General features: G+C 43.2%; 1 protein-coding gene across 1 annotated transcript in view; it reads right to left on the bottom strand.

Annotated features, from left to right (window-relative positions):
* Nucleotides 1–201: 201 nt before the first annotated feature.
* kmt2a (lysine (K)-specific methyltransferase 2A) overlaps nt 202–24,771 on the bottom strand; it is a 38,985-nt gene continuing 14,415 nt past the window's right edge. Inside the window, exons 5-34 of the mRNA XM_056373223.1 lie at nt 24,460–24,688; nt 23,628–24,316; nt 23,462–23,535; nt 23,077–23,313; nt 22,814–22,960; nt 21,516–21,614; nt 21,075–21,195; nt 20,772–20,885; nt 20,334–20,518; nt 19,848–20,024; nt 19,318–19,428; nt 18,804–18,877; nt 15,940–16,151; nt 15,708–15,802; nt 15,487–15,624; nt 15,240–15,398; nt 14,912–15,023; nt 14,744–14,822; nt 14,433–14,593; nt 14,174–14,320; nt 11,297–13,973; nt 7,825–10,479; nt 7,226–7,294; nt 6,918–7,144; nt 6,616–6,690; nt 6,321–6,495; nt 5,926–6,033; nt 5,690–5,770; nt 5,212–5,341; nt 202–5,097 (exon numbers count right to left, since the gene is read on the bottom strand). Coding sequence (XP_056229198.1) covers nt 4,822–5,097; nt 5,212–5,341; nt 5,690–5,770; nt 5,926–6,033; nt 6,321–6,495; nt 6,616–6,690; nt 6,918–7,144; nt 7,226–7,294; nt 7,825–10,479; nt 11,297–13,973; nt 14,174–14,320; nt 14,433–14,593; nt 14,744–14,822; nt 14,912–15,023; nt 15,240–15,398; nt 15,487–15,624; nt 15,708–15,802; nt 15,940–16,151; nt 18,804–18,877; nt 19,318–19,428; nt 19,848–20,024; nt 20,334–20,518; nt 20,772–20,885; nt 21,075–21,195; nt 21,516–21,614; nt 22,814–22,960; nt 23,077–23,313; nt 23,462–23,535; nt 23,628–24,316; nt 24,460–24,688 — 9,833 coding nt within the window. The 3' untranslated portion in view covers nt 202–4,821. The remainder of the gene's footprint in view (nt 5,098–5,211; nt 5,342–5,689; nt 5,771–5,925; nt 6,034–6,320; nt 6,496–6,615; nt 6,691–6,917; nt 7,145–7,225; nt 7,295–7,824; nt 10,480–11,296; nt 13,974–14,173; nt 14,321–14,432; nt 14,594–14,743; nt 14,823–14,911; nt 15,024–15,239; nt 15,399–15,486; nt 15,625–15,707; nt 15,803–15,939; nt 16,152–18,803; nt 18,878–19,317; nt 19,429–19,847; nt 20,025–20,333; nt 20,519–20,771; nt 20,886–21,074; nt 21,196–21,515; nt 21,615–22,813; nt 22,961–23,076; nt 23,314–23,461; nt 23,536–23,627; nt 24,317–24,459; nt 24,689–24,771) is intronic.

The following is a 24,771-nucleotide window of genomic DNA, read 5'->3' as shown; positions in this document are numbered from 1 at the left end:
CAAACAGCGGTTGAAAAAACCAATCCGACCCAATTTGTCAAAAACTGGCTTCAGAGCAAACTGCACCTACTGATGAGGATCATGTGATGTGATTGAAAGCTCAACAACAGCTACTAAATGGACCTTTTCTCAACCACTGGTGTGGCTCTCTACACTCAGCAGCTGTCTGATCAAACAAGGAACCAGTCAAACAAAAACGAGTAAAGGAGACATGTTTATTATTTAAACTATCACTTAAATAAAAAAGTGCATAGAAAATAAACATGATTAGAAACTTTTCTTTTTACATTTATATACAACTTTGTTTCCTAATTATACATTCAACCAAGTAGTTTGTGGTTTATTTTCACTGTGGTGGTTTTCCTTCATTTCATTGATGTGTATTGAAAGAACACTGTTAAAATGGGAGAAAATATGACTTGAACTCGTGAATACCGTTATTACAGAGAGCAGGAGGAATATTGATAAGACAAAGGTATATTCAAGGCATAAGAAAACAAGCCTGTTCCTGACCCATGACCCCCTCTGTTAGCACATCCTACGTCCGCTCCCTCTGTGACACCACATCCCATCCTAGGCTGACAACTTCTATACACAAGAAACAAGTAGAAAATTACAAATACATGTTAAGTACTTGCCTGACCTCTCCCAAACCTTGACTTGTAAAACAACAATTCAGGGTGGATGTTGCACAAAATAAATAAATTAAATGTTTTCAACATCAGCATTATCTCAGCATTATGACTTTCTATAAAAACAGTACATGATAAGTACAACCAAAGCTTCGGAGGAGAGAGAGATGGTCGGGGAGACATGAGAGGTTTCCAAAATGTGAAACGCCATTTTGGTGCGATCTTTAAAACTCCTGATCAGTCTCCACAAACCAAACTCTTGATTTATACCACACATCAAGTAAGCCGTCTAAAAAGTCCCTGTTAAAACGTACAAAGAAAAAACAGAAAAACATTCACTACAACAACCAGGAGGGGGGGGGGGAAATGGCTGACCTCAAGAAGTTCACAACCACATTAATACAGTTACATTTCTCATCACATAAAAACCGTTCGTTTCCAGAAAGAAAAGAAAAAGAAAAACTGCAATGTTCCTTGCTGGCGAAGGAACACTCACAGGCACAGCAAAATTGGTACTGGATATCAATATACAAAAGAATGATGCACGTTAGTTTCATCTGATAGTACTGTAACACAAAACCATTATAGAGTACATTGAAACATTGCTATTAACCATTATAAATCTGCTGTTTTGCTACTGTAACTAAGTTTGTCTGTCCATTCCATATATTGTATAGATACTAAAGTACAAGAAATTACTATGCATGTTTCCGTATAATATTGTTATGTATTTATACTATAATTACAGATAATGACGGAGAAGGGCCACTGGTGTGGCGTGGTAAAATGAAGTCCAAAGAAACAACAGAGACCATTTCCTTATTGTATACTGTATATGTTGTTTAAAACAGTGAAATAAATGACTTATTGTTCAATGAACCCTCTGACCCTGAAAATGCAGATGTGGATCTCCAGAAGTGAGCGTTTGTAGACAGAGCCCTTGGCATCGGTGAACCTGTTGTCACCGACGCTAACGTGAACTGTTGAGCTAACCCAGTAAGAACCTTTTGTCCTACAGACAGAAATGCCACTGCTGTTCACACGTCAGCATTTATTCTCAGTGCTGAAAATGAAACTGCTGCTGCCCAGCTTGAGGTCATATCTACACATCGTCCATATCTACCAGGGTTGTTGACGCAAGAACTGAAAACAAATGTGGCTGACAACATATCGACATCATCACAAGTTTGGTGATGTGGAGGAGGAATATACATTCATTGTTGACCTTAGCAGCTGAACCCAGCGAGCCCAGTGTAAGTACAGCTGTACAACCACAAGGCTGGCATGTCAGTCAGGGTGGAATGGGCCTCAAGACCCGAAAAGACCCGATCTTGGGCCCTAAATGGAAAAGCACAGCCAAGGTTTGTGCAGAATGCACTTTCAGGAAGGAAAGGGCTGCTGGTGTGGTCCCTGCCTTCACTTTGTTGCAGAAAATGAGTCAAGTGCACTTTGCTAGAGCCTCACTTTCAGGAGTCATCAAGAGCAGTTCTAGGTTGACTGAACTCAGGGCCTAATGCACAAACTCAAAGTATTCTCAGTGACTATCTGTGCTTGTGGTTTCAGCATTGGAGTTGCATTGTCTGTCTGGAGAAAGAGCTGAGTTTTCCTATGTCTATTCAGTGCCTGTGTCACAGCTAAAGTGCAAACCATGTGTGGGTCACTTTTTTGTTTCAGTTCACAACAACAAAGGGCAGTGTGGGAATAACTGCTAACGGCGTTTAGGTGATAAGGAAGTCAGCATGAACGGCGGACAACAATAAATTAATTTAAAAAAGGGACAAAACCAAAGCAAGTGACGTCAGAACCGGTCAAAACAGTCCAATTAAATATTCAGTCCAGGACATGAAGGCTTGTAAGATATAAGAGGCATGCTCATTTACAACTAAGGCAAACCACGAGGAGACTGAACAAAAGAATAAAAAGTGATTTCCAAATGCTGGTGATCACTAATGAGTAGTCACCAAAACAAAGTGGTTTTTTAAAATAAATGGATTGGCTAAACGGAGATATGTCGAATGCTGTTGGTAGCTTTAAATAAAGGCACCTCTTTTTTATAGACTGCACAGGGACAAAACACTTTAAACTGACAGGTCTCTGGTTGGATTTTACATGTGAATATTTTGTATATAGCCAATTGACTCCAAGTCTGCTGACCCATGGTTTATTAACGAGAAGAAAACTCAAATCATTTTGATATGGCTGCCTGGCAGCAGCCTGTAAGTGGACTTGATTCTTGGTGTGATGTGGTGTGGAGACAATAAGGCTGGAGAGAGGAGATATCTGCTATGGATCAACAATCTGAACTCTCTCAAGTGCATAATAATAGTTCACATGACTGCCACACTGCCAGCTAGAACTGGAACAATGAAAATAAAAATATGTCATATCTGACCAAACGGCCCGGGATAAATAAAGAGTTACTGGTGGACTGAACTAAAAGGGGACCAAGCCACAGACCAGCGTCAGTCTTTGGAATCAAAGAAAACATTCAGGCTACAAATTAAAAAAGGAAAAGAAAATTACGACAAAACAACTTTGAAAAGGCAGCGGAATACAAAACATAGAGACCAAGCATTAGTGTTTGTAAACCTCTATTTCCTACAAAAATGGCAATAAAATAAATACGATTTTTTAAAAATATAAATACCATCATTAAGTGCTATTCACTAGTGAGTGCTTTTTAAGTCTTTTTGTAGAAAAATATACATTATTTACATTTGTTTTTTAAAAGCAAGCATGATACTTCCCTGTCCATAATAAAAAGACAGATAACAGACAAGACTTTAAAAGACTTAATACAAATAAAAAACATTTTCCATAGTAATGGTTATCACAACAGGCCAAGAAGAAAACAAGTGGTGTGAAAATTCAATTCTAGGGTGTGATGTTTGGTTCTCTTTGCTGCTGTAATTTGGAACGTGGTTCAAAAATCCAAGCTTATATAATTACCAAAAAACTGATATCAACAACAGCATGCACAAACTTGTAACACGTCTGTCTGTATGTTTCTGTAAAATCCATGGCTGTTTCTAGATCACAGCTCCAAAAATCAATTATAAATATGTCTACTAAAGCACATCAGTAGGGTTTACCAGTCCCTTGGCTGTCAGTCCACCAGAATCTCTAGCTGCCTCGCTCTCTCAGGCCAGAGGCTTAATCCCATCAACAACATGTCTACATAGCTACCAAGCTGTCAGACTAAACATTAGCTCAAGTACAAAGGATGATATCAACCTCAGCTATCATCCTTTACACCAATGACCAAAAATAACCTCTTGTTTTTTTAAAACAAATCTACATTTCTAGCCCCCTTGTTTCCTTTTTTCTCTCTTCCTCCCTGTGGCCACTGCTCCCTCTAGTGTTTCCGCCTGTACAGCTCTTATCAGGCTGCTACACACATGCAGCTCCTATTTACAGTGTCGAATATACACACCTACAAGCTTTTAAAAAAGCCCAGTTAGGGGAAGGTTCCAGTAAATCGCAACGGCTCTGAAGGCATCAGGGCACATTCAGACAGGGAGATGCGCATTAATAACAGCTGACACCGAGATAAAAAAAAAACAACAAAAAAAAAAAAAAACAAGTTCTAACAAGTTTTAAATTTTCTTTCTAGTAAAATTACTGTTCCAAGTCCCTTCAACAAATTGCACTTTGGTGTAAAATGGAACCAAGTTCTTTGATTTTTTTTTTCTTCTATGTTCAAATCTCAGCATTAGTGGACGATAACGTATTTCTAGAAAATTAAGGAGGATGGGCCAATGTAAAAAGAATATGAAGGGGTAACTTTATCATCCAAATGTAAATAAAAGTTAATATTGTAATGTTGTGAAGGCTCAAACCGTTTCATAACTCACCTCTGAAGGTGAAACTTCCCATTCCAAAATATAAATGAGACAAACGGAGGCACAATATGTTGGAATTTCTACAAATGGCCCCTCCGCCAAAATGGCCCTTCCTGCATATACAGTACGACCCACAACCGCTGTCTCTGCTTTGTTCTGCCAACATCAGCTGCAGAAACACAGTCAGAGCTCGTGCCCTGTTGGCAGCTGTGGTCCTACGTGGACCTGACTCAGGATCGGCATAAAGCCAGTGCCACGGTAAACCCCCAGCAGGGGCGTCCTCAGAACATCGTGGCACTTCTGCTCAAGAGACCTGCAGTCCTCTCTAAATTGTTTCGATATGGAAATCAGTTGAGGAACTTGCGACACTTCTTTGCACCGCAGTTGCAGGGCAGCTTGTTGCTGGCATCCTCTATAGGGAACTTGTAGTCGTAGGTGAGCTCCTCTCCACAGTAGATGCGGCGAGAGGCAAAGATGACGATGTGCTTCAGGCCGTCCACAGTGATGACACGAGAGTAGCAGTTAGGCTCACAGGAGTGGTTGATGAAGCGGGCTGCGTTGCCATGCACTGTGGCATCCACCACCTCATAGTCATCGATGCGAAACATGTAACAGCCAATGCCCTTTGAGAAGAGAGAACACAGGGGTTGTACTTTTGATGCTCCCAAGATTTTTTTAGTCAAGTTAATTGAACGACAAATAAATCTTGAACTAAAAGTTCATTCCCAAGATTTTACCTTTCCATCATAATATTTCTCCCGTTTGTCAGTGAGCACAGACCGAATGACATTTCCAGAGTATTCAATGACCATTTCCCCAGCATCGATGGTTTTCTTGCAGAACAGACCTCGGCCATGAATGGGAGACCTGAAGAGTGATACAGTGATTCATAGTATGTAAATGCATGTGTAGTTTTTAATCTTTTTGTTTTGGCCATTTTATACTTTCAAACAAGACTCTGCTAAAAGAAAAGAAACTGTTATGAAAAACAGAATAGACATAAAAGAGACTCAATCTGGAAAGACTAAACTAAACTAAATCATGGACAAACACAACAGTTGACAGATCTCAACACTATAACAACCAGTTATTTGCTATTGGTCTGAACAGAAGAGTTCATGGGCTAATTCCACACAAAGGAAATATGATCTACTTCTTGTGAAACTATTCATCAGCCTAAATGATTTATAAATGTTTAAACACCACTGATCTAACCTGTAGACTCCGACAGTTTCCTTGGAGGTGGCCTTGAGCTGTTTGAATCTCACAGCGATTGGTAGTTCCATGGAGGCACGCCTGCAACAGCATGACAAAGATATGCTATGGTGATAGTTTTTCTGCAAAGTTATATGAAACCATCTTGATACAGTGATATTTTTGAACTGTTAACTCTCTCGGTTACGTTACGTTACGTTACTCTATTTACTAATTTTGTGTGTGCTGTAACTAACCTGGCAGTCCTGAGTTGCCCTTCCTCTTCGTCGTCTTCCTGCGGCCTGTACTCAGGAGGCTGCCGGTGTTTTGAGGCCAAGAAATTGAACATGTCAAATACAGACCTCCTGGATGGTAGACAGGTGGAACAGATAGTGGTCAGAAACACACACAAGGCAGGATTATTGAAGTTTGAAAGAAGGTTCCCATTGAGTGAAGCAGTATACACACAAGTTATTTTCTTATTTCCTGCAATGTGTGCAGCACACACATTATAAACAGCAGTACAGTGTGTTTCTGCTTGAGGTACAGAATATATTTATTCTGTCTGTTTCCTACAATAGACTCTGGAGAAACAACCTCCCTCTCCCTTATAGATGTGTGTACACTGTATGTGTGTAGGTTCCTTCCTAACCTGTGGTGGATTTCTGCACGAGCCGAGCCATGGGGGTTGATGGGAGGTTCATCGGTTTCCTCTGGTTTGTGGAAGCGGAAACGGTAGCTCCGACAGTGTCTGGAACCGTACAGCTGCTCCAGCAGGAACACCACTGCCTCATGGACGACTCCTAGCATCCTCAGTCCATTCACACCTGGGAGTGGCACACCTCCACAATGAATCAACAGAGTCCTCGACTCAGGTATGCAAGAATATTTTTTGTACTTAAAAAGCATTTTTGAAATACCGGGACAAAATCAGAGTGACACCTTACCTTCAAAAGAGAGCTCTTTGAGTCGTGCATTGGAGCGAGCTTCCTGCACCTTATCAGTCAGGGATTTCCAAGCCTCTGTAGTGGGACCAATGACAGTCAGTATTTTTGCCCAGTGTATGGTTTGGTTTTAATATTACATGTGAACTATTGTTCATGCATGTAACATTTTATGTTTGTGTTAATAACACTGAATAATTAGTTTCATATTTAATACAGAAAGATCTGATCTATTTTGTATTTACGGTATTTAGTGTTAAATTTCAGGGTGTAGGTCATCATGGAGGTGAGTTGTTTTCTCTCACCTTCAATACTCTCACAGCGGATGTGGAATCCGTCCTCGCTGCAGATTTCAAAGATGATGCCCTTCTTGGGTTTGCTATCCAATCCTGTATCCCTGCTGTTGCCGTCCTGGTCAGGTGGTGAAGCCACAGGAAGAGAGCCTGCTCTTCCAGCTGCAGGTGGTTTGTCTTTTCCCAATACTTTCCCCGATAAAACAAGACCTTCAGATGTCTTCTTTTTACCAAGCACACTGGAAAATATATGAGGCAAGCATTAGAACTATACTTTATGATTAGTTTGAAAATGCATGTCTAATATTGAGACCTCACACCTCTTGTTGGTTGCCTTATCTAGGGGCTTGCCGGTGTCCATGGGTTCAGGGGAGATCCGCTCTTTGGCACTGTTTGCAAAAAAAGACAGGAAAGGTTCAAAATGGGAAATATATTCTGGGTAAAGAACAATCGGTAGTTAGTAGTCCTACACAATGTGACACTGGGCTGTTGATGGTTACTCCTAAAAAACTATTTAAACTACAGTGCAATCAAAATATTAAGTTAACATGACATCTTTCACTTCTCTCTGCCTGAACCTCACATCACCAATCGTGGTGTAAAGCAATTAAAAACATAATTTATTATAAAAAAATGTTTTTTTTGGCAAAGTATCTGATGAATAAAACATACAGAAAAAATTATACTGTATCTTATCACCATGGATATGCAATGGGACTTTGAAGAATCAATTTGAGATTAAGTTATAATGACAGCAGAAGTCATTAAAAAAACTTTAACTTTGTTGGTGATTTTTTTAAAAATGTTCTAAATGTCACATTCATTATGCAGAACAACCTTGACAAAGTCATATTTCTTCCCAGTATTCATGTAAACACGAATAAACACAGCACATAATGGTGATCCAACTCTGTTTCACCTTAGGTTTGATGGGAGTCGTCCCGCAGCGTTGCTGTGATGCTCCTCTGCCTGAGAGGCCTTGAGCTTTTTCCCGCTGTTCATGTCTGGACTCTGCCTGCTCCTCTTGGCTTTCTGTTTGCCCTTTTCTGCTCCTGAACCTGCGGCTGCTGCTGACACTACTGTGGTGGAGTTAGGAGGCCTTTGTTCTGATGATCTGGAAATAGGAGTTTTTCTGCTGCTCTGGGAGTGTGCAGAAGTTTGCGTTTGCGTGAACACTCCAACAACACGACCATTGGCAGGACTTAGAGAGGTGGCTGGGCCGTGGGCTAAAGTAACAGTGGTGTTATGACAAGAGTCCACAGTGTGGGCTCTGTTAACAGGCTGAGACTGATGCTGTAAGTGGATATTGCTGCCTTCTGTCTCTCCTTGCTGGTTGACAGCCATGCTGATGGTCTGTTGGGAGGGCAGGACACAGATGCTGCTGGCTATAGATGTCTGCACAGGAGAGCTAAGCTGTGACATCAGAGGAGCTCCTCCTGCCGATTGAAGGACCATTGGCTGATCTGACAGCCCCAAGCCATGTGGACTTGCCTTAAACAGGAGGTTGCTAATTGGCCCTGTGATCTCAGTAGAGCTGAGTACAGGGGTGGAGAGGGAGACTGATCCTGGTGCAAGAAGACTAGTAGCACCACTAGGGGGCACAGACACAACATTCAACACTGACTGACTGGGGTTGAGACCAGAGACTGTGCAAGGCAGGAGATGAGTAGAGGAATCGTGACCAAGGATACCAGGCTGAGCAGAACCAGGAATCCTCTGCTGAAGGATAGTAGTGGGATCCAAGTACATAACCCCACCCGACTTTGGTCTCTTGATAATATTTGGGACCTTGCGCTGAGAAGTGGAGAGGGTGCTTAACTCAACCAGGCCACCAGGTTGGCCAGGGATGCTAGCAGTAATCTGAGGAGAAGACAGGTTGATGAGGGTCATGTTAGGAGGTCCCACTTCAGAAGGGGCCAGAGTAGGTTGGCTGCGGGAGCGGGCCAACTTTTTGCTTTTTCTTGGCTGAAGTCTAGAGATAGGCCTCTTCCTGCCGTGAGCAGAGGCCAGTACAGTTGGGGAAGAAGTAAGGGAGGAGGGACTGGAAACTATGGCAACACTGGGACCCAACTCGTGTGGTCGACCAGCCTCTGAGACCAGAATCTGGGGCTGGTCATGGGGCTGAGAGGGCAACCCAATGAGAAGGCCTGAGGTGGTGCTGGGGATTCCTGTCTGGAAGCCTGTCTGTGTGGCTCCTGCGAAGGTGTGAATGTGAGAGGGGTGAGGCATGGTGCCCAGGACTTTGCCACCAGCGGGAAAAATTGGCTGGGCTGAGGACAAACCAGTATTCAACCCTGTGGTAAGTGTCATAGAGCTCAGCACTGTAGGAGAGCTAGTGTCCATCACTCCTGTGGCACTAATTTTTTGGGTGACACCATTAGGGACAGTCTGAAGGACATACAGGGGCTGGAACTGCTGATTGACCACAATGAGCTTATCGGGGCCTGGTTTGATGACTGCTGGGCTGGAAACCTGAGCCTGGGATGGTCCTGGTCCTGGGACTGGGCTAGGGCTGCCTGCAGCTGCAGCTGATGCTGGGAGGTACTTCTGACCCTGAAGAGGCAGGGAAGGAGAACTTGGCAAGCCAGGAGTACCAGAACTCCTTGGAACATCCTGGTTACCTGGAGGGTCAACCACCTGGCCAATAGCAGGGCTGGGAATGAACTGCTCAGGAGTCATGTGACCTTCGGTGACCTGTGTATCCCTGTTTCCCAAAGTTGTAGCATCGTGCTGATTCTCTGATGGTGACACACCTGGCCCTGCTCTTTTCTTGTCCCCACTCTTTTCTCCACTGATGTTCTCCGGGTCAGAGGTCAAGCCGAGCATGGTGCGGTCTGAGGTATCCGAGATGAGACTTCCAGCCGTGTGGTTCTGACTGGAGCTGACAGTCGGGCTGCGTGTGGTCAGGACAGAGAGGTCAGAGGGCAGCTCCAGAGGAAGATACGGCTCCTCAACAGATATGGAACTGTTAACACTACTCTCCACAACTCCTCCACTCTCAGCACTGGGCAGTGGCTGGGAAAAATCATCAAACAAAATGTCTTTGCGCCGGTTGACATCCACCCCAACATAACCTTCATCCAGCAGCAGCTCAGAGGAGGACGGCTCAGACTGCTGACCCAGAGCCTGCATTGACATGGAAGGAGTGTTCAGAACAAACTCCATGATATCTGATGGCAAAATGTTCCCACAGTCATCACTGTTGTTGTTGTCAGAGTCTGACTTAAGCAGGTCTGTGCTGAGGGACAGCTGGGCCTCAAGAGGATCCTGACCCTGACTCTGTGGCTGGGACTTGACCCCGACTCCTAGAGGAAGACAATTCTCTTTCTGGTTCTTTCTTCCTTCTCTCGTGTTGCTTACTGCTCCTCCACTGCTGTCAGCCTCCTTGCTCGAGTCATGAGAGTCAGGTTTCTCAGTATGCCTTTCTCTGCCCCTTCTCTTAGGAGTGCTCTTATGAGGGGTGGAAGAGGATGTGGCCGTAGTGGTTGTGGTGCTGGTGGTGCAGATGCTGGTATCGCTCTCTGAGCCATCATCAACGCCATCGAGCTGCCCAATACGCTGCTTGCCTAAGGTCCTGTTAAATACAGCAAAGACAATATATCAGATTATTATCGCAGATCATAGAACATAATCACAAACACTTTTAACTAGAATTACCGCTTCCTCCCTCAAGGCATTACTGAGATATTGCATTCACAAGGCCAAAACCATGTTTTGTGACGTCACTGTAACCTTGACCTTTAACCTTTGACTATCAAATGTAATCAGTTCATCCTTGAGTCCAAGTAAATATTTGTGCCAAATTTGAAGAAATTCCATCAAGGCGTTACTGAGATATCGCATGAATGGGACAGATGGACAGTTAGTCAGACGTATGGACTGACCGCGAAAACATAATTCTTCTGGCCCTGGCTATCGCCAGCAAGGATGCATAAAAACATCACTTCACAATTAAATTGTTCTGGTTCATTATATCTCACTGTACACAATAAGAATTGGGACATGCCTGTAATTGTGTTTCTAATACACACAAAGCACTTCCTCCCTTTAGTGCAGCTTAACAGTGGCAACAAGCAGGACATGACCCTGCAGGAATTAATCTGTGAATTAATCAGAATACAGCTACAAATAAACCAATTAAGATGCGGCTTCAAACAAACCAACCAATCAGAAACGGGCCACAAACCAATTAGAATATGGCTACAAATCAAACACTCAGCATATGGCTACAAATCAACTAACCAATCAGATTACAGCTAGAAATCAACAAATCAGAATATGGGTACAAATCAACCAATCACAATATAGTATACAGTAACCTGAAAACATAATGCCTCTGGCCCTGGTTGTTGGCGGCGTGGAGGCATAACAGAACAATTGTGTGTACTTACAAAGCACTCAGCATGTCCTCCTCAGCTTTTCCTTGAGCCCTCTGCTGTTGCTGCTCCTCATCTTTTAGAAAGCGCTGAAGCTGGGAGCCTCTTCCAAGACACTGGTCTATCCCTTCTATAGAGGGAAGGCCCTCACCAGGGTTTATTATTGTTCGGGTGAAGTTGTAGTAGTAAGGATCTTTACCCCTCTGTTTCATTCCACTGTCTTCATCCTCTCCACTGTCCCCTGACGAAGAGGAGGTGCTCATATCATCTGCTCCATCCACCTGCCCCTCAGCTGACTTCTTGCGGCTACCAGTCCTCCTCTTTACCACGGCCCCGGCTCCATCTCCACTGCCGTAGAAGGCAAGGTCCTCTTCACCATATGAGCGAACGCCATAGAAGGGTGTGAGGCCAAAAAACATGTTGGAGCGTGCCCGGGCACTGCGTCGAGGGTAACGCCGCTTGGCTGACCCTGATCCGTCACTGTCATCCTCGTGATGTTTATCATCCATACCCCTGTCATGGTCATCTTCTGGGCCATCACCCTCATCCTCAGGGCCTTGAGTAAGGAGGCTGCGGTGGTCTCGGAGATCACTGCGTGAATGCTCCTTATGCAGATCATCGTCCTCTGTCTGAGTCTGGGTGTCAGATTCAGAGCTGTCACTGCTGCTGGCAGAGGGTGAGGAGAAGAGAGCGGAGCGGGCAGAGCGACGGGTCCCCTGGCCTGCAGGGGAAACAGTGGAGGTAGTGGTCGTTGGACAGGAGGAAGAAGAAATACCACTGACAGTGCTGGTCCCATTTGGGTCTGTCTTGATATCACTCTTTAGTAGAGTTACAGATGGGGGTTTAACTGATCGCTTTTTCTCTCGAGAGGACAATGACAGCTGGTTAGTTGTTTGTTTGGAGTGCGACTGGGAAGAGCTCTTCACTCCTTTGTCAGGAGCTAAACCAGCCTGCTGCAGCTGCTGTAAGTTGTCCAGACTGGAGATATTCTTCTTCTCAGGACAGGAGTAATTTTCCCTGCTCTTTGAGGATGATCTGTCTCCTCCCTGGTTCTCATGCTTCTCCCCCTGAGCCTTCCCATGGGCTTTGGTGCTGTTTCCAAGCACTGGGACTTTGCTGTTGCTGCTGTTGTGAGAGCTGGGGTTTGTAGCATGTGTGTTGGAGCTGCCAGTGGCTTTAGTATTATTGTTGAGAAGGGGAATTTTGTTGCTGCTGTTGCTGTTTTGGAGTGTCTTCTCTTTTTCACGGTCTTTGGACACTTCTCTGCTGCCTGTTGTCTTAACTTTGGGGTGTTTGTCTTTGGCAGCTGAGGCTGCAGCTGATGAGGCCAGGTGCATAGAGCCTCGCTTGACAACGTCATCTTCCGCTGATGTCCTTGATGGCCACAGAGGCTTCATAGCTGCTGCTGTGGCTGAACCTGATGAGTAATCATTTGACTTCCGTGCATTGGACTTTTGAAATGAAGGTTGTGGGGAGCTGGATTTCCCAACAACAGAGTCCTTATGGTGTGAAGCTGGCATTAAATTTCCAGTGCCACTACTACTCTCCTTCCCTGAGCTGGGCTTGTCCTTAGACTGGATTATGTTAGAGGTGGGGGTGGACCGGTGACGAGGCAACAAACTGAGGCTTGCAGAAAGATCCTGGTCTTTGCCTGTGTGTTTCCCTTGCTTTTCTGTCTGCTTGGTGCTGCCACCTCTCTGCTGACCTGTGAGAACAGCAGTGCCCACAGGAGGGGAGGACTGGCCTGAACTTGCAGGTGCCAGTCTAGGACTCTTACTCTCACCTCCAGCCTGTTTGGACTGACTGCCAGGGTTACTATCTTTCCCTGAGCCAGATTCTTTGTTTCTCTCTGTGCTTCTATAACTGGAATCTCTAGAGGGAGGTCTACCCTTGTCAGAGTCTCTGCTAGAAGGTCTGTCTTTACCTTGTCCTGAGTCTTTTCCCGTTTCCCTGCTATATTGTCTATGCTTCTCAGGGTCCCTAAACCCTGTATCTCTACTGAGTGACTTAGCTTTTTCCATATCCTTATAGCTGGGATCTCTAGAGGATGATTTGCTCTTTTCTATTTCTCTATTGCTTGACTCCCTGTTTGCTTGTCTTCCCTTGTCAGAGTCTCTGTTTACTTGTCTCCCCTTTTCAGAATCTCTTAAGGGATCTCTACTGAGAGGTCTTCCCCTCTCCGATTCTTTCAGACCTGAGTCTTTACTCAACGGTCTCCTCTTTTCTGGCTCTTTGGCTGGTTGTTCACCCTTGTCAGAGTCTTTTTGCCCAAGCTCTCGGGATGATCTGTTCCTCTCAGAATCCTTAGCAGCTTGGTCTCGACTTGACAGTCTCCCCTTGTCAGGATCTCTCATCCCTTGGTCTCTGGATGCTTGCTGTCTGTTTCTGTCTGTGGAGAACAGTCTACCTCTTTCATCATCTCTCTGGATGGGACTCTTTGCTGAGTCTTTGCTGAGGTGTTTGGACTTTTCTGGATCTCTGGCAGGGGAGGGGATGAGGGGAGGGGGTGAGGTAAGGGGTCGTGACAAAATCTGAGCTTGGGAGGTGTGCACTCTCTGTCTGTTCAGCTGGTGAGGAGGAGGAGAGAGAGAAGGGGAGCTGTGGCGACGCGAGTCAATATTCCGCATGCCGGGGTTCACCAGGGAGTCTCCTACTGTCACAATCTCATGGCTTTGGGGCTGAGAGGTACCTCCTACAAAATAAAAGAAAGTGGAAATTGAGTAATAGGCATTGTTGAAACTTCAATTTAATGCACACATGGAATTACTTTGAAATTAATTTTTACAAGGAATATCAAAATGTTCTGTGATTCTATGACAAAATTATTATTATTTTTTTTTAAAAAAGGTTCAAAATGAAAAAAACAAATAAAAAAACAATGCCTATTTATACCTGGAGAGGGCATGGGCCTGGGACCTAGTGAGCGCTGACAAGGGGGGTAGCTGGGATGCCGGTTCCTGGTGTAAACCCTGAGCTTGGGGGTGTTGGTGGGGGAAAGCGTGTCAGAGCGTCTTGGGGATTCAAATGGATCAGGAAAGTCTAAATATGAAAAAAAGAGAGATTGACCCAAAATGTATTTAAGTTTAACATATTGTAGTCTCAAACATAGTACACACTGAAACCTGAACTATATAAATTGTCTGTAGGTTACCTGCTATGGGAGGTGGGCTGTGTGCTATTGTACAATTCTCCTCAGAAGCAATCATGCTCTTCAGGTCAGACTCTACCACTGGAGGTCGACAAACTAGGATCCTACAGGTGTACACACAGCGCTTTCGAGCATCCAAAGTACTCCAGTACACCCTTGAACATCTGGAGAAATTAGAAGTTATTTAGTTTCACTCAATTACCATGGCAACTTCAATTTCCTCCAGCAGACTTAATTTACTTGTAGAGAAAATAGTAATGGTGGCACTTAAAATAGGAAGAGAAGACTTTCAGATAAATAAAAACAACACTTACTGGTATCCTACAGGGAAGAGTTTACGTTTGCAGTCTGAGAGTTCAGTCAGTATCCCCAAACAATCAATGGTCATGGAGCCTACAATGATGATGTTTAAATCAGCAATCAAGAGACATTGGGAGTAAGTCGAGGAAATGGCACAACAGATTTACAAGCAGTCGACCTACCTATCATCATGTGGACATTTTCAGGCTCCAGTCCTGCAAGCCACTTCCTCCTGAGACTAATGCCCTCCAGGTCCACCAGGATCCTGCGGGTCACCTCAAACCCAGACACCACCTTGTGAAAAAACACACAAACATAGGATAGGTGAAGGAAAAATTAAGAATGTCAAGTCACAGTTCCTAGCCTGACATGATTCATCTACTTAAAGAGACCTATACAAGATTTACTGAGTAACTAAGTTTCAAACACTTGAACCTACTTTTAAGGTGGCTGCAATATAGATGTATTAATCAGCTTTTGATTATATAGTAAATAATGACATTTCCTTACTTCTCCCTTTATGAGGTCCCTGTGCTTTGGACAGTAGACTTTTTTGTCCTCCAGGAAGACGCAGTGGCACTGACGAGCACACATGAAGTGGTAGTTACTGGTGCAAGAGGTGAGGCAGCAGCCAACTGTGGCCCCTGGCTTTTGACACTTCTCACAGCGCTGAATGGAAAGCATGACAGGTTGTCACTGTTGGTCCAGTAAATATACACTGAAAATGGTAGTGTGATAGATCTCTGTCCCATCTTACCAACTGTTTTCCCCTGAGAACAGCCATATGAACATTTTTCAGTGAGCCGTCGTCGTCCTCAAACACCTCGGCAGACCACAGGGCACAGTTTACATGGGTCCACTCGTTCTGACCAATGTACAACAGCCTGCCCCCCTCCTGAAACATACAGAAAATGTTGCAAGTGACATAGATTCACCCTTATGTGCGCTAAAGTGAGCTCAAGCTGATTTTTGACTCACGTTAGTGTTCTCATCTCCATACTTCAGACACAGAACACATTGCCTGTTATCACTAACACCTGGCGGCGGAGGGAGCTCTGGGCTGTCTTCACGATCTGAAGAGAGAGTTTCTTTTTATAAATTTTGTAAATTTTATAAAGTCTGAATTTATAAAAAAAAAAGCTGTAAATGACAAGATGTGAGAAACAGTGTACATGTAAGTATTTGTACACCTTTTTGTGGTTTGTCTTACCAGCTAGGAGTGGGGGTGGTGGGGGAAGAGAGGGAGGGAGTGATGGTGGAGAGGCTGGAGAATCTGGTTCACCGGGGGTCTTGGGCCGGGGAGCTGGGATGATCTTTTTCATGAGGTGTGGGTGCTCAGCGCGGGAAAGCTCCAGTCTCTCCTGCCACTGGGCGTAGTTGTGATCCAGGGATGGAGGCAGCACAGCATTCGGAAGGAGCCCACTGCTGGAGAGCGATGGCATACAGAGACAAGAACATTAGTCATTAGTCAAGGACCTTAGGACTATTAGTACTGACAGTGATTGGGTCAAACCTGAAGTTGTGATTATTTTACTGCCAAAGCCCTGCTGTAAGCAATAGAACAATCCCAAAGAACTCCAAAATAACCACATGAGTCATTATGTGCATTTGCAACTTCAGTGACGCCTAAGGACATGAAGAAGACTCCAAGAGCATAATTCAGGGTTGAATGTGTGAGTGTTAGGGATTGTTTTTACATCAAAACAGCAATCATCACTAGTCAAGCCTGAGATTAATCAATGGTATTATGCAGCTCCAAGGGTGAAGTTTTCCCCAAATAAACTCTGTCTTAGCTTTTTCCAAGTAAGTTTGCAGTGACATTGCAACAAGTTAAGAACATCATTTTAGATAAAGGAGATTTCCTTTTCATGGTGAGTGAGGTAAGTTAAATCTTGATACATCCCACCTAAAAAAAGTAGATCTTGCTCTTGGTTAGATCTACTCAGCTTAACTCATGTACAAACAAACAGCAAGGACTGTGATGATGCAAATCTATATTCTCATGCCTGAATGAAATCACATTATTTATTCTGTAGTCTTATTAAACTAAGCATAAAAATAAAATTCCACTGAACTACTGTGATGTTTAAATTTTCATGACAGACTAGAAGTGATACTGAAAAATCTAATCTAACAAATATGTAAATCTATATAAAACAGGATGCTACCTTTATACAGTATAATGCATTCCAAACCTTTCTAAATTGTATGACAAGTGTTATTTATTAAAGAAAATCATGAGATATACTGGAAAGCACTGACAGGGTGTTTAATCCCTCAATACTATCATGCAGATTGCGATGAGGATCTCAGATTATTCTTCCCCAAGAAGATGTAAAAATTTCTCTGAGTAATAAGTTAACAGTGACACCAGTAACAAATGACCACATGAAAGGAGCTTTGCCAGGTTTTGCCAATTCAGTCAAGGCTGGGTAACTGGTGTGATACGAAGTCTCATACTTAATAAGCTAGTAGAGGCATCTAAACAGGCATCCATCCAATGATGGCCACAGGATCCACGGGATCCTGGACTGAAGCACCGATACATAACGCAGTAGACCAAACTGACAAGTAAACCACAATTAGACCACAAATATGTATCAAAGAGCCTTAGAGTGAAATGTGACACTGTTACGGTTTGCCTCCCACAATGCCTGGAGGCGAAGCAGAATAAATGGTCGGGGAAAGCTGATAGCTAAATTCAAGTAAGCGAGTGAGTTGATGAATGAGGGAGTGTGAATGAGTCTGTAAGGTAAAATTCCAATATGCAGGACTGTAAAACCATACTGTTCTTTTACAAAGGGAAAGATTCAGTGGTTATAATTGTGAGATATTTCGTCTAATAATGCCAAATGATAAGCATGTCATCTCTGTAAACAGCATCAAATATTCAATATGATCATTTCATTATTAATCACTGATGTAAAGGCATATGCACTAATCAATGTATAATATATATAACTACAGCTCTGGGAAGTTGACTTCATTGATCCTGTACTCTGACCATAGATGCTGACTTTATCTTTTCAGTAGATCATAAATAATCACATCAATTGATGTTATTTTGAGTGTATGGACCTCCAATCATCTATTACCCACTTACACTCCCCACTCAGCTGCCAAGTGGGTACACTAAATCAGAGAAACTGTGGAATAAATTTCATTACTACAGTTTTAAGTCTTGACTGGGACCTGTAATGCCATTGTCCTGAGTTAAGGTATGTGGAAAGAAAACCACTTCACTCATTTCTTGAGTTGTTTAAAGAGTCTCTTTTGGTTTTTAATGTTATGGCCGAGTTGACATGGCCGTGTTTTAGTTGTGACTCAGAAAACTGAACATCACACAACTTTCCTTAACCACTCGAAAAGATAATGTGACGATCATATGAAATCCTGATCTTGCCACTTGGCTCTTATTTCCTCAGGGTTGTTGGTACAGTCAGCCCTCACATTCTAGAAATATTAGTTCACTGTTTTCTGGTTCCCTCCTATTCACAGATGATGGTATAGCTTCTCCCAGAGAAACCACATCTTACTCCTCATTTCAATAATTACAGACCTACAGTTCTTGAAAACTGCAGTTCTTCTCCCAGGGTTTTTGGACGGGTTCACATTACAGGAGTATTAAAAACAAATTTTCTCCTCTGTAATTACATACATAACTCGCACTACAAGTTTATAAAATAACAGCACATCACACACTTTACAATACTATTAAGATTGAGAGCACTGCCTGCTAGGAGGCATTATTTCAATACTGACTTTCAGATAAATCATTTTAGTTTGATTTGATTTCCTTTTACTTTCTTATCTAGTACTGTTACCTGATTTTATAGGTGTACTTGTAAATGTTAAGCAAAGTGCTACACTAAATACATAAATCCACTTAATTTTCAAACATATTTTCAAATAATTACATCATATCTCTGTGAAAGTAATCTAGAACCAACTGGTAAATATAAGAGATGTCTTACGTAACTCTAATGAGTTAGTCAGAACAGTTGGATACTGCACACTGAACACTGTGTAATTGGTACAACCTCCTGCATTGACTACGGTGCGATAGACACTCACTTGGCAGAGACTTTTTGCCTTTCCCAGAACCTGGACTCTTTCGCTTTGAACCACGGGAAGATTCGGTCCATTTGCTGAAACAGAAAACATGCGATGAAGTTTGCATAACAGACCGCATAAGCACTTGCACAGACTAACCACCATCTGGGGCAAGATGGTGGTTAGTCATACTGTAGCTGAACAGAAGGGCCATAGCTTGATGTTGCCATACTTGACTAATACACTTAACCTATACTTGCTGCAGGGGCACCCCAATCAGAGGATGAAGAAAATATATATATCTTTTAATTTTCAAAAACATGAAATGAGTTTGTCAGCATGTATATAAATCTGTGTCAAAAAAGAATATGGTATTATATAAATTCATAAAAACAGATAAACTGCCCCATAATGTGCCCTACTGAGAATGTGGAATTTGTGAGAATCTGTTAACTGCTCTGCAATGTTGTGTTTTCATGGTTGTTGACGGGACTAATATAATCCATATGATCACGAGCTGATTTGAGGTTCTTACCCGAATAAAGAAAGACTTGACCATGCTGTTGGCTTTCCTGCTCTCAGGCTGACCACCGTCACTGTTGATGGCTGTCTGAATGATCCGCACTATGTCGTCACTAAAGTCCAGCTGGGAGAGAAATGGTGAACAGACACACATGCAGAGAGTAATTGTTAAAACAGTGAATTGCTGATAAACATTAGTGGAAAAGTAATTAACATAGCTATCTATGTTCCTGACCATCAAGAGACCAGGACACATACATTTTTTAAATCTTCAACAAAAAATGCTTTAAAGCTGTGACTGTTTTAGATACAAACCGCTTTGCAAGATGGTGTCTGTCCCTAACCCAAACCTCAATATTCCAACCCTGTATCAAATCATTAGGAAAACAGACTTTCTCAAATGTTTAGAAAATGTTGACACATGGTTTGCCTGGGTAAATCCTTCCCATGTTCTAGTAAATGTACAGCAAACATACACACATGCCTGCTTTTGACTAAAATGTAGAGACAATAGAAAACACAAGGAGAAGATAACATACTTACCACTGAATTGTAACGGCCTTGAACCATCTTTTTCTCAACAGACTCCAGGTCTGGAGGGGAGTCACTGGGAGGTGTGGGGGTGACTTCTGTCAGGACTGGAGGATCGGGACCCTCCGGTGAACGACGGGATGGAAGACTCTCCTCCGTCTCTGGGTTCAGCTCTGGAGGCTTCACCGCCTGCCCCAAAACCAGGGAGTTACACACTGAGTACAAATACCACCATTATGTTCATTAAGCTGCAGTTGCTGCTTCAGCTGTTTCTAACTCAATATGTCTGTGTAGTCATCAATATTTATTCGGTATTCATGACTGCAGCGCTATAATACAGTAAGGTACACCACTACTAAAAGAATGACTGAATATCAAATGATGCTATCATTTCAAACTTTTAAAAATAATCATGTTTCAATGAAATTATTTTAATTAACACTGACAAAGCAACATAGCAATTTGTGCTGAAATCACATGAGAGTATATGCATCTAACCTGTCTGTAGCGCAACAGGTGTGTGGATGTGCGTGAGTTGAGCAGTGCAGTGAGGACATGGCGAATGCAGCCCTGAAGCTCCCTCTCCAACGCTGTCCTCCACTCAGCTGGGTGGCGTTCAGTACATTTGGTACAAGTGTAGGCAACACTCTCTGGCAGCTTTGACAGCAGCTCGTACATTTCATCTGGGGGACAGCAAGAGACGGCAGGTCATTATTGCGCCCATTATTAAGTTTATCGTCTTTCAGAATTTCATCAACATGACAGCACTCCCAGGGCGGCCTGTCAGTCAGCTGCACAGACACTGACAGCTGACAAGACAAATTAAGTGCAACAAGTGCTGCAAAATATTAAATACAGAGCTCTACTTCTGAGGAACATACAGTAAATGTGTGTTTTAAAAGGATTTTCTACCTGGCTTTTATGGGGCCTACTAACCTGTCAGATTCTCACACTTGGCATGAACCCAATGGTTGCAACGACCACACTCCATCATCTTGCTGTCGTAGTCATCATCATCGTAGCACTTATCACACAGTGGGCAGAAGTTCCCTGAGAGGGAAGATGGCAACAGGTACTGTCAGATTAAACTACTCCAATATGGATTGGGTTCAAATGTCCTTTTAATGTCACCTCAAAATAAAATTCAGATTTTTACGAAAACCTTTGAAAGAATACCAGTGGTGTATTTATACTCATCCTTAACAGTGAACAGCATTTTACTACCTGCTTGTCACTCACCTTTAGCAAAGAGTTTGGCACAGTCATGACACATGGAGAAGTCATGTGACCATTGGGCATCCCAGGACTTCCCAGGTTTAGTGGCTCCACAACTTTTACAGCGCACACACTTGGTGCAAACCTGAAAAGAAAGAACATCTAAGCGAGGTGGTGACTACATGGCACAAACTTGCGAGCAGTTGTTTGAAGAGTAGAGATGGTGTGAAAGTGACACTGTGAGAGGAGTAAAATGTTTTCATAGACACTGCCTGTGAGAGGGTCCCATGAATGTAAATAGCACAATCGTGAGAAGCTGGAAAAATGTGTGAACAAAAGGAGAGGTTAAGAGAAAAATGTGTGAGCATAATGCTAAAGTTTAGTCAGGCAGTTGTGCAACTGTGATATCTACATAACGGTGAGAGGATAGAGGATTTCTGAGGGAAGAGTAGTGTGTGTCCATACCCAGACTCTCTTCTTCTTGGTGGGTCTGGTAGGATGGTTGGGACCCAGGCACTCCGGGTGATAGCTGTTACGGCACTTATCACACTCTAGCAGCTGCTGCTACAGTGACAAAAACCAAAAGTGAGATGGGATTACTTAAGGAGCAACATTTGATTTTAATGCCCAACAAAAAACACAGTTCTGTTCACAGCAAATTAGTAACAAATATGTCACCTGGTTTTGAACAGTGATAAAATTATTCACCTTAGCCAATTGGTGTTGTTTGGAAATAAATGAACCATCAAGGTAGGTGGAGCATTACAGATTTTTCAAAAGTAGATCAGTGTATTTAAGATTTTATGCAGAAATGTAACAGTGCAGTAGAGTTTACTGAGAGTCATATCCGTAGCGGCCTCCATGGATGGATGAACATCATTATCAAAGGCATTACGATTCAGCTGCAGTGTGTGCTGTATAGAGCAGTGCTTGGTAGGGTTTGTAGACAGCCACTTAAGTGGAAACTGCTGTCAAGTTTTTCCTGTGGCTTTGGGTCAACACAATTAGTCCAAGTAAAGACTTTACGACACACAGTTAGTATGCCTCAGCATCTTTTTCCTATTCCAAACTATGGGCAATTCTGCCATTCATAAATACTAAAAAATAAAATGTAATGGACAAGTTAACAACTCTTTCATGCGGCTTCCAGTCAATATTTGTCTGGTAGGTGCAATATGTAAAAATGTTATGATCATGCAGCACAGAATATCTGTTGTATGATATATCTGCAGCCTTTGACATACCAGTAGCCTCACCATGAGCTAAGATTTCAGGTTTTTAAGCTACACTCTGTTGTGGAGCCAGAGAGTGCCAGAGACCTGCTGCTGGTAAGTTGGTTAGAGATAAAAGCCAATCAAAGTAATAAATTGCTTAATGCTCTTTGGGTGGAGATTTGTTTCAAAGAACTAGCTGCAATGAATCCTTAGCATTCACATCTTCTGATGCAGACCACTAAATGACCAATAACCAACAAGTTCATATAACTACACTGACATGTACCCACAGGCCAGAGGCGCTAGATTGTGTTGTGAATAGCAAATATGTTTATACATAATTCTAAAATGACAACCATAAAGCTCACACCATGAGTTAAATAATAAAATCATGGCAGGAATCCAAGAAGCTGATTAAGTGCTGTCTGTTGGCAAGGCTAGCAAGCTTCTTTCTAGAGAAGATTCTTCAGTCTTTACACTCTGTCACTCTAAACTAAGCTTCTTTTGTGAACAGCTTTAAAATGAACAGAACTGAACTGAATAGCTTACTTTAGTTTTCTGGTGCTGGCGCCCACAGACCTGGCAGAACCGGCATCGTCGACAACACCAGTTCTCAAACTGCTCCTGGAGAGGGCGCTCTGACTCCCCCAGGCAAAAGAGATGAAACGGTTCACAGCATACCTGGCAGAAGACAAACTAAACACAGAGAGAAACAGAAAAAGAAATATAGAACATAAGTTGATGTATTACAGACAAGGAGTTTAAAAACACTAGATTTCAAGTTTTCAAGACAATGACCATCCTGTTTTTACCTCAACATTTCCACTGCTTGCACATAAAAAGCAGAGCACCCTGGGTGTGACAGGCACAGAGGTGAGCAGGCTGAGGCCACCAGCCTCCCACACCTTCTCCACATCATGGTCCCTCTTGAAATCCACTCTGATACGATGCACTCCGTCGCAGGGCGCTCTGGACTTCACCTGGCCCCTAGTCGAGGGAGTGCTCAGCCAGTTTAAAGTACTACTGCTTGGGGGTTTAGTGGTCAGCGGCTTCACGTGATTATCATACAAGAGGAGAGACAGAGGAAGGGTGAATATTGGGGACTATATGTGGCTGATACAGCGAGCATTCACAGTTTTGATGTGAATTATGTAGAAATAGAAAAAAATTAAAAAGCTCAAAGTGACTTCCTCTTACCTTGTCTTTTGGTCTCTGTTTGGGAGATGGAGGAACAGCACGAGAAGTTGTCTTCTTCAACTGTTTTGATTCAACTGAAAAAAAGACAAGACATTCAAATAAGAATGGAGTTCATTACAAACTATATATTTTTATCAAAACTTTAACATAGAGGAAAAAATGAAACCTGTATCTGAAATATTTGTTGAGCTCTGCTGTTGGGATGAGTGCTGCTGGGGCTTCTTCTTGGACTCACTCAGAGGAATCTTGGGTGAGGAATCTTTTTTGGGAGGTGCCTGACTCATAAGAGGCCGTTGCTGCTGTTGAGACGCTTGATGAGATTGCGTAGACTGAGAGGGGGAATTCTGGGCTGATGATGACGAGGAGGAAGAGGATGAGGATGAAGAAGACGATGAAGTGGAGGAGGAGGATGAGGAGGAGGAGGATGTTGTAGCAGGCTGCTGTAGTTTGTGTCCTTTCTTGCTGGTGACACCGCTCGTGACTGAGAGCTGTTTAGGGTCTGGTGTCAGGGCTGGAGACTGAGCCTGGGCTGTGACTGTGCCAGGGGCCTGAGGGGGTTCGACTGGGGCAGGGGACGATGTGAGGGCTGGAGATGATTGCTTTGATGATGGCTGCTGTCTTGATTTCTCTTCTCCCACCTTTAGAGGAGGAGTTTCACTCTTTTTGCGGGGAGGCTCCTCCTTTGGTGGTACAGGAGAAGGTTTAGGGCCAGACTCTGAGTTTGGTCCTTTAACCGGATTGAGACCCTCCCTCTTCTCAGACAACTTGTTCTTTTTCTTGTCCTTCTTGCTTTTGCCTTGCTTTTGAAGAAACATCTTTGAGGGCATCCACTGCAAGTTCTGACACTTCCTCATCCTGGAGAAAGCGACACATACAAAGTTCAACACTGAGTTTCTTAAATATTCCATAAAAATCAATTTCTAATAAAATGTTATTTGAGACGTTCTTGAGATTTATAATAATCTGTCATAACAAATAGCTCATCAGCTGAGACTTACTTGCAACATTGCTTTTTAATGTTTCGCCCTCCAAACTTGGGCTTGTCGAGACAGTTGGTACAGACACCACAATCTTCCGGAACCTGGCAGCCTGAGCATTGGCCACAGCGTCGTGATCGACGCCCCTTCTTCGGAGGAGCTTCTTGAACGGCCTTTTGCCGTGTCTCCCGTGGCTTTATGGGAGGGGATTGAGGCTCTGCCTCCTCGGAGCCTGCTACTGATGACTTGTCTGTAAGAGGAGGTAACATCATAGCTGTCATGATTACTGGCACACTGCAGTACAGCATTGATTTGACTCACAAGGGGTTAAGA

This window comes from Seriola aureovittata, chromosome 4, assembly GCF_021018895.1.
Source record: "Seriola aureovittata isolate HTS-2021-v1 ecotype China chromosome 4, ASM2101889v1, whole genome shotgun sequence".
NCBI lineage: Eukaryota > Metazoa > Chordata > Actinopteri > Carangiformes > Carangidae > Seriola > Seriola aureovittata.
The sequence above is the reverse complement of the archived record's forward strand: the minus strand, read 5'-3'. Positions and strand labels throughout refer to the sequence as shown.